Here is a 9,393-nt window from a genome sequence, read left to right as displayed (position 1 = left end):
TTAATGGTACCGGGTTTGATCTGTTAGGAATTTCAGAAAAGTCATTCCAAGGCAGATTTATAGGAAATAATTTCTCTGGTTTATATATTTACTGTATGAAATTGTGCCAAGATTACAATGGCAAGTAAACATTCTGTGGAAAATTATTTTAGGTTGTTGTATATGCTCTAAAAAGGCAACTTGTGTGTATGTTTTAAGCACTCTAATGCATTGCCTCCCCCAAAATTCTGATTTCTTTTGAAATTCAGTATATGGTATTATAGTGTCAGTCCTTATTGATAACCTTGTATCTCTTCTATCTTTTTTTTCCTTCTTAATGTATAGAGTGCTGTTCCAGACCCAATACAGTCAAAATGTCCAGCAGGGGTGGAAAGAAGAAGTCAACCAAGACTTCCCGCTCCGCAAAGGCTGGGGTCATATTCCCTGTTGGAAGAATGCTACGTTACATTAAGAAAGGCCACCCGAAGTACAGAATTGGCGTTGGTGCTCCAGTGTACATGGCTGCTGTACTGGAGTATCTGACTGGTAGGTTTTGCTGAACGATGTGAAATAGCAGCAGTGAAAGTAATAATACAAACTGAATTTGCACAGAAAAAAAATTAACAACGTCTCTCATTTATAGATGACTAAAAAAGTTATAGCTGAAGTAAGTGCTATACTGATCACACATGTAAGCCAAAATCAAGGTACCCCCACCCTACCTCAGAGCTTTGATGGCTTTTGGGCATTCCAGCACTGGATGTGCTTTGACCTGCTGTAAACACTCGTCTTCCACGTAGGCAGTCAGAAGGATTCCTACTAACATCAATGCGTATGGACTAGACCTATGGTGCTGCAGTCCTTCCTGCTCCGATTTTGTGTCTGATGGCTTTGTTTGGGTTATAATTGTCTGTTAAGCATATACATTCCCTTTAAATAGAGAGCTTCTCAGTGTTTACACAGGGCTGAGATTGCTTACAGCATTGTTTAAACATTTTTGAGACTACATATGCTGTTTGCAATTTGTTTGGTTGAGTCTGTGTATAAATGCACACTCTGTTCATCTGCCCCAAATCAACATAGCTTGTTTGCTTACATTTGTAGTCCTTTCTCTGTTCCTCTCATCACATCAGGATGAGAACACCTTAAATAATTATTTCATCCTCACAGTACCTTCTTGGAGGATGAAAGTATTATTTTTTCCTCCATTTAGAAAGAAGCTTCAAAGGAATAAAATGGTTTGCCCAAAGACATACACAACTAGATATACAAGTGAGGATTTTTATGTAGCAGTTCTCCTCTCAGACGAGACTTAAAACGTTGCAGATTTACCCTACAAACAACATTACAAAAGTAATCTTCTAAAGGAAAATTAACCTCAACTGTAATAGCATCAACATAAGGGCTTTTTGCAATATTGATTTGCTTAAAATACATTTTTAAAACCTGTAAGAATAAACCACCAGTTCAGTCAAGTTTGCGTGGCCAGATTGACTTACAAGCATATACCTGTAGGCTAGGGATCTAGCAAAAAGCACAAGTGCTGGATGGATTAGTGTTTGGAGACAGATTGTATTAGCATGACTAAGGAAAAGCTTGAATTGGGTCTCATTTCTCATAGCAGTGTTTCTTTTTACAGTGCATCTGCTTGTGTCACTGTTCTGGTTGCAGCAGGTTCAAGTGTTTCAAGGAACAGTAGTTTTTAAGCTATAGTGGTGTGCTGAGCCTCTGAGGAAGAGATACAGTTCATTCTTTCTTTGATTTAAACCACACGCTTTGCTACTTTGTGCTTAACTTTGCTGGTAGTATTTAAAACCACAGTGACCTGACTTTTAAGACAATTTTAGACACACCTTATAACAGATATTGACATTGACGAACAGAAATAGGCTGATTTTTTTTCTGTAAAGTTTCTTCTTCTCCTAAAGATGAAGATTGATGATGTTAGAGAATAATAATAAAGTGCTTGCTTTCTGTAATGTATTCATACTACTTTACTGAGTTTTCTCAGCCTTCAAATATCCTTTCTGTTTTTTTCTTCACTTCTTCATGTTCGTAGTTTTATTTATTTGGGCCTTTTCTTTAAAAGAATGCTTTTAAACTTCATAGATGGCCTTAAAAAAAAAAACAACACGTTTCCTTCAGCTCAGTTCCTGCTTACAGCAATAACAACTCAAATAAAATGCTTCTTAGGGTGAAAGGTGCTTTGAATGCTGCCCTTTTAAAGAAACAGAACAATACAGGTGAGCTTAAGGCACTGCTAATGAGCAGCACATGTTATTGGTTAACTGTTTGATTTAAAGTGGTTACTGAGGCAGTGATGGTTTAGGCAGCTAAGAATAGGCTGAGGAAATAAAGGTGTTTCTTTAACTGCTGTGCATCCTGGGAAACTGTCTGAGGAGATTAACAACCAAAAAAAAGGCCAAAAAATAGTTGCACACATCACTTCTTTATGAAAAAGAAAAAAGGGAGGGGGAAAGGAGAGCTAAGGGGAAAAGTACCTTCTTTTTTTCTCCCTTTAAATGTTTTTAAGCTGTTTTTTTGTTTTGGTTTGGTTTTTTCCTCCTCTGAAGGCTAGTTAGATAGTCCTAGTATCCTATATCTCAGGGTTTTCTTTCATTCTTATACATAGGTGCATCTCAAAAGCACAGATACTTTTTTCTTTCCTTACTGAGTTAGTAATAGTTTTATGTTTTATGACTGTTTCAGTCTGGTGGGGCTTGTTTTCCCCTTCTCTTTCTGTAAGTTTTTCACACTCTATATAGTGTAATTTTTTAGCCTTTATTGCTTAGTATGTTTTCTGAACTTCAGGTCAGTCATCTTTTTCTGTATAATTCAGAAACAGTCCCTTGAAATGGGATGCTTGGAGATTTTTGCTCTTGTTCTTTTTACCTCTTGGCAGTTAATACTTTACAAAACCAGAGAAATCCTGACTTCTTTCTGGGAGAATTTTTAAAGATGCTCATGCCAGCACATGATCTGAGACTAAATCAAAGCATTTCAACCATATCAAAATAAAAACAGGAACATGACATAATAGGAAGGAGACCATGTGAACTGGCATGCTAATAAATTGGCTAAATCAAAAAAGCAATCCTGTACATCCAGGAAGGAGGGGAGAAATGTAAAATATCAAAAGCAGTTGTACGAAAGAACAACTTCAGAAAAGACTAGGAGGGGAAATGACAGAGACGTGACCTAACAGAAAGGAACCTACTAAGGTTTGAAAATTAGTTCATGTGTGTGCAGAATATGGCATTGACTTTATTACTTTAGAAGATGAGGTGCTAAATTTTGCTGGCCTTTGCTAAAGTTTAACTCTGATGTAAATCTGAAATTAGCCCATAACATGCTCAGATCTGGGATTTTGGTTTGGTTCAATTTGAGATTTGAATTTCCATAATGCTTCCAGCTGTTCAGACTTGGAGTTCTGTTCTGGATCCATCTGTAGTTATGACTTTATCCACTTTGTACTTTGCAGGTAACTTACTGTTACCATGTATGTATGGCTACTCATCAGAAAGTAGAAATGCACATTCTGTCATTTCTTGTAGTGGGTGGCCCCATTGGTAATTTAAGCCCTTCTTCAGTCTGTGCCCAACAAAGTGCTTTTTCAAACTACGTTTATGTTGTTCTTTACTTCTGTATTAGCATGTTTGTAGATGGCACCGCTCTGCTAGCAGGAACGTGCACTGGTTTAGCACACAGGAATTAGTCTGGCTGCTTCAGTTGCTGTGAACTAAAAACTGTGCGTCTTTGCTGTGCTGCTTTTCAGTCTCTTGGCTCTTACAACTTCTTCTACGGGGGCTGACTGGAGTACATCTTCCATGTGTTGTCTGTTATAGTAACTTTAACAGTAATAAAACTACTATATTATTAGATGTACAGATGTACATGCCCAGGGTATGCAGTTTGGTTTCTTAACGATACCGCCTGCTTATTCTTTCCTGCTTTTTATCTGAGGAAATAATGTGTAATGTCCACTGTAAATAGGTACAAATGTGTGTTCGTGGGTGAATGTACAGAAAGTACCTTTGAGTTTTACTGGTATTGAAGCAAGTGGATATACTTCCTTTCTTTACTCTGGAGGAATAATGTGGATGCTGAAGAGCTATAATGTGTCGTTCTTACTACTTTTCCTTCTTTGCAGTAGCAGTTCATGCAGTGCTGCCTATCTTGCAGGGAATAGTCAGAATATTTGATTAATTTCTTCTTAAGCTGCAGAACTAATTTTAAGTATTATCAACCACTTTAAGCTGGCAAGAAATTCAGTGTTAGTAATTCCTTTTGTCTTCTTTCCTTATTGTGGCACTTGTTTTACTATGGTTCATTGCTTATTTGTCTTCCCTAATGTGTACTTCAGAAAACTGCAATCCACTCCTTCACAAAGCAGTGCATCAGTATCAGTTTATGTCAAAAAGCCTAAAACCTAGGCCTGTCAAGAGGATGGCCACAGACTTCGTTTGGGGCATTGCAGCCACTCAGATGAAGTTGTACGGTTTGTATTTGTCAGAACTGGACCAGCCATACGTGTAATCAGATGTGTTCCCTTCAGATGTATAGCTTTCACAAGTTGCAATATAGTCCAAACTTTCCTACTAACTAAAAAAGATACTCCTTTGCCCTTTAAAAATAGAAATCTCTTGAGCATATTTAAAGGTAGCAAGAACCAGGCCTGCAAGTGATTTCTGCTCCCCCTGCCCCCCATCGTCTTCTCTACACTGTAAATAATTTTCAATTGCCAAAATGTCATAGCAAATGAGGAGAAGGGGAAGTTTATAAAACAGCAGGAGAACAGGAATACAGAATAAATGAGACTTTGATTTATATTTGTTCTGTACATACTGAAGTAAGGTGGAGAAATGTTAAATGTCTGTTTTCTCCATTAGATTTTTTTTTTTTCCTCAACTGGATTTTTATTGCCCATTGTGTACTGTTGATCATGTATTTTGTTAAAATGTAAAATAAGCACCTTTTGAATCCCACGGTTAGAATTGCATCTGTGGCATTCTGGTGCTTACCTGAGTTTTTGTTTTCAGGCTTTCTGATGTCACCAGAATCCCTTAATGGAGGTTCATATGCTGGAGCTCAGTTGGTTGCATTTTCATCTTGATTAATTTTCGATGTGGAAAACTTTCTTAAGCCAGCTGCTGATTGGCTGCAAAACGAAAGTCCTTCCTGAATGCAGTAAGTTTAACTGCTCACTTCAGATGCTCACTTTCCGATGTGCAAGCTGATCAACTTGAACTGCTGTTCACCTCTTGTGTTCTGCTTGCTGCTGAAAATTTTTACAGGGTCACAGAGGAAAACAATGACTTGCCCTGTTTGACAAAGCAGATGTACTGCTGAACTTCTGCTTGGAAGCAGAGCAGAGCTCAGAGGTCCAGAGTAAAAAAGCATTAGGTTAAAAGCAGATTCAAGTTCCAGGCATTCTGAGACTAACCATAAATAACGATCCTTAGGGAGTAATGAAATTTAAGATGATAATTAATCGACAGTATCTTTTTGATACCGTTGAAACGTGTGTTCACTACCAAGATACATTTCTTCTATTTAAACAGGCAGCTTTAGAAACACTAATCCCTATTATGGTGGTGTGCCACAAACTGCGTCCCAAAAGAGGTTTAAAATAAACTGGGGGCTTGTAGGACCTGTGCCTTACTTGAGCAAGCATGAAACTACCTCTTCAGATCCAGTGTGGTTTTAATATGGATTAATATTGGACCTAAAATACAGCAGGGTTGTTTATAGCAATAGCCTCACAAGTGGAGACCTTTCAAATATGTCAGCATAGCAAAGCTCCTTTGTAACATTCCTCTTTTACGTAAGACTTGTGTCATGCTCTTAAGAGAAGTAAGATTGTTGCAGTTTAAAATTGATGTACTTGTAAGAAGTGCCTCTTAGATAAAAAATTTTGCATTGTTACCAATTGAATGACCAACCTACTTTCTTAGAAATGCATGAATCGGTCTGCTTCAAATGTATATAAATAAAGAGTTTTCTTTCACCGGCAAGTCCTTCCTTGGCTCCAACCCTGTAAACACTTACCTATGTGCCTATTTTATCTTGTAGTCCCATAAACTTCAGTGGATCTCCAAGTTAGAAAAGCTAGGTTGATACAAAATTACTTACCTGATTAGGGTCTTAATGTATTCTCCGAGCTACACAGATCAGGTTTGGTGAAAAACAATAAAAGCCAAAGCATTTTCTTATAATAAAAGCCCTAACAGTGCATACTGATATGTCAATATAGACATTTATTTCATAGGGGTAAATATGGATCAGAATTTGCATTGTGATGTGTGTCATATTGCGATAACATAGAAAATGCTGGGCTGAGTTGGTTTGTTTCTTACATCATGGTCACCGAATTATTTTCTCCCTTGAAAATGTTAGATTTTAGTTATATTTTAATATCCTTAGATCTAGAATTAGATACTTTTTAGCCTAGTAACGGTCATTACATCTATTTACTTGGCTAAGTTGCAACAAAGTAATGACTTCTATAAATTGCTATTCAATGTAATATTGGTGTCACCCTTTGTTTTGAAGAATGGCATTTAAGTGAAGTGTAAAACAAAAATATGACTCATTTTTATACGCCTTTTTTTTGTGTGCTTATCTTTTGTATTAACTTGTATCTCTTGTTGAGAAGAACAAAAGACTATAAAGCTTAAAGCTTTTCTTCTTTGGCCCTTTATTCTTGGGACTGACAGTTGTAGCGCAAATAGCTAGAAAGCAGGAAGACATCCTACCTTTCTGGGGTAGCATGCAGTATTTAGCAAGCAGTTTCTTTCCTCAGATTTTCTCAAGTTTTAGAAGTTCTTACATCAAGTATTGCAAGCATGATTTTTTTCCCCTTTTCTTTTTCCATAAGGATTATTTAAGAATGCCTAAGTTCAGATTATGCTATGTGTTTGGTCTTCAGTCTTTTTTTCCACAGTACCTTTATCCCTGAATTTCTTTTAGGGGTGAAATTCCATGTGGATTCTGAGGTGCAGTCAGATGAAATACTCCATTCTCAATATAAACTTCATTGGGGAAAAACAAATTCAGGGAGTATACAGTGAAATACAATATTTTTTAAACAAAGGGGAGGTATTTTTCCTCCAAATTGCAAAAAATGGCTGTGATATAGTGAGCCTTGTTATCGCAAGGTGTTATGGATACCAGAGATGGATACTGAACTATTCTGAATGGTTTCAGAAAACAATTAAACACATCCATAGAAATAAAATCCATTGGAGGACTAAACACAAAGATGGCATTTCTAAGTTGGGGAAACTACTCAGCTGCATGTGGCTGAAATCAGAGGAGGGAATGTTCTGGAAAAATAGCATTTTAAGTTTGTCTCTTCCTTTAATCTTCCTTAGCATCTGCTCGTGGGCACTGGCTGGGGTCAGGATGTTGGGCTAGATGTATTTTTTGCTCTGATGAAGTTATAGCTACTCCATACGTTCACCTACCACAGAACACCCAAAGTAATAGGGTTTTTTTTTTATGTGCTTTCTTCTCCAGACATAGATTTTTCAAAAAAAAAAAGGTGTCGAACATGCTACATAGTCACTCCTATACTGCTTCCATAAAGTAATGGGGAAAAATATTTGTAAATATTTTTCTTCTAAGTAATAACAGTTGTATTTGTCTACAGATATCTGTATTTATTATGGTTTCCATTGCTATCTTGATACAAAGAGACTTGGTGTGGGGGAAAGACTTTGAGACAGCAGCAATTTAATGAGTCATAATATTTTCAGTAATAGCCATTGAATCCCACTTCTCTCACTGTCAGAGGCAGTATCTAATAAAGCCATTATCACCATCTGCCAAATCACCTTGAAATGAGTACACTATAAAAACGAGAGCACAGCATATATGGGTTGCATTGGCTTTGGTCATTGTTAGTAAAGCCTTTGATGCTGACTTGTATGTCTTGCTCCTCTTTGTAGGGGCATGAGTATGCACACCCTTGATACGCATATCCATTTCCTCTTGCAAGGCCAGGGTTTGGAGTCACTTCGGTAAAATCCAAAATTATAGTGTGAAGTCCTCTCATCTTTCTTTTTTGTTAATAATGTTATTAATGTTCACTGAGTTCCAGTAGATGGCTGGCATCTGCCACTTGACTTCTTTAATGTTTGGAAATGCAAATTCCTAACGAGTGCCTGCAAAGCTTGAAGACTAAGCTAGGACCAAGTCTTAAGACATGAGTAGTCTCCTGTACTGTGTAACAGCCAGAGCCAAGCATACATGCTGCACTTGATCAAGTAAAGTCTGGCAGCAGTTATATTAATAATGTTTGAATGCATTTCTAAAACATATGTAAACTGTTAGGAGTAACAGCAAAGTATAAACTGCTAGGTAGAGGAAACTCCACTGAAAAAGAAAAAAGGTGAAATTGAGTTAGGTCAGGATTCTTTAAGTCAGTGGAGAAGAAATAAGTGCTCTCTCTTTAAATTAGTACTTGGGGTGTGACTGTTGTAGTAAATAACATTTGAGATGAAATTCACTTTCAGGTTTCTCTGAAAAATGAACTCTCATAGCTTTTACAGATCAATAGTAAATGAAGAAATTAAAAAAATTAGGAAATTAAATAACATTGGATCTCTTACTAAAAAAATGATGGATGGCATTAAAGTGTAGAAAAGAGCTGAAAAGAAGTGTAAGTCAGATCAGAAGGCTCTAAGTGGAAGTGGCTTTTGTGGCCTCAACTTGAGTTTTATGTAAATAGCAGTCTGTCATCTGCCTCACAGAAATGCAAAACTTACCATAACTTGGCAAAGTTAACAGTTTCTCCTTTAAGAGGCCTAGTTTTGATACAGCTCAGACACTAAAGACTGATGAATTTGGTTTTTTTATCGCATCCTAAGAGAGTGATTGCCCTGTTGAGAGTTGAGGTTTCATCAAGGCTTGTTCAAAGTAGTAAAATTTCTTGAATTGATTTTCACTGCATCAAATTTCCATGACTTTGAACCAAGGCTGAGAACTGTTTTATTGGAATGCATAAGAGGGAAAGTGTTGTTAAATGATTCTACCTTTGCTCTTGCAACTGCAGATTCCAGGGGGATTGGGTGGAATACACAGAGAGAAGAATGCAGGAAACTCTTAACAGTCTTGGTTGATGGGGGTTGATTGGGTTAAAACCTTCTGGAATCAAGTAAAATGATTCTGAAGTCAATAAAATGCTGATGGAAGGATGATTAATTTAAAGTACAATAAACAGACTCCTTGTCATGTAGTTGGCTTTGTAGCAAATACGTATTTTCTCAGTGGAATTGTATCAACATTCATTTTTCTTTGATTTCTGGATATTGTTTTCAATTTTCTTTTGAGGAGAGGCTTCAAAATGTTTTAGAACCCCCTGACTTGTTCCTGTTGGAACTTGCGTGTTCAGAAATTGGCCTTGTGTCAGCA

At 37.0% G+C, this 9,393-nt stretch overlaps 1 protein-coding gene across 5 annotated transcripts in view; it reads left to right on the top strand.

Annotated features, from left to right (window-relative positions):
* The first annotated feature begins 330 nt into the window (after positions 1 to 330).
* LOC104169594 (core histone macro-H2A.1) overlaps positions 331 to 9,393 on the top strand; it is a 38,970-nt gene continuing 29,907 nt past the window's right edge. For 3 of the 5 annotated variants that reach the window (XM_009710548.1, XM_009710549.1, XM_009710546.1), the window contains exon 1: positions 354 to 525. In XM_009710548.1, coding sequence (XP_009708850.1) covers positions 354 to 525 — 172 coding nt within the window. Of the gene's footprint in view, positions 526 to 9,393 lie in introns of all 5 variants that reach the window. The other 2 variants (XM_009710547.1, XM_009710545.1) reach the window with 1 other exon arrangement.

This window comes from Cariama cristata, unplaced genomic scaffold, assembly GCF_000690535.1.
Source record: "Cariama cristata isolate BGI_N322 unplaced genomic scaffold, ASM69053v1 scaffold39251, whole genome shotgun sequence".
Lineage (NCBI taxonomy): Eukaryota > Metazoa > Chordata > Aves > Cariamiformes > Cariamidae > Cariama > Cariama cristata.
The sequence above is the reverse complement of the archived record's forward strand: the minus strand, read 5'-3'. Positions and strand labels throughout refer to the sequence as shown.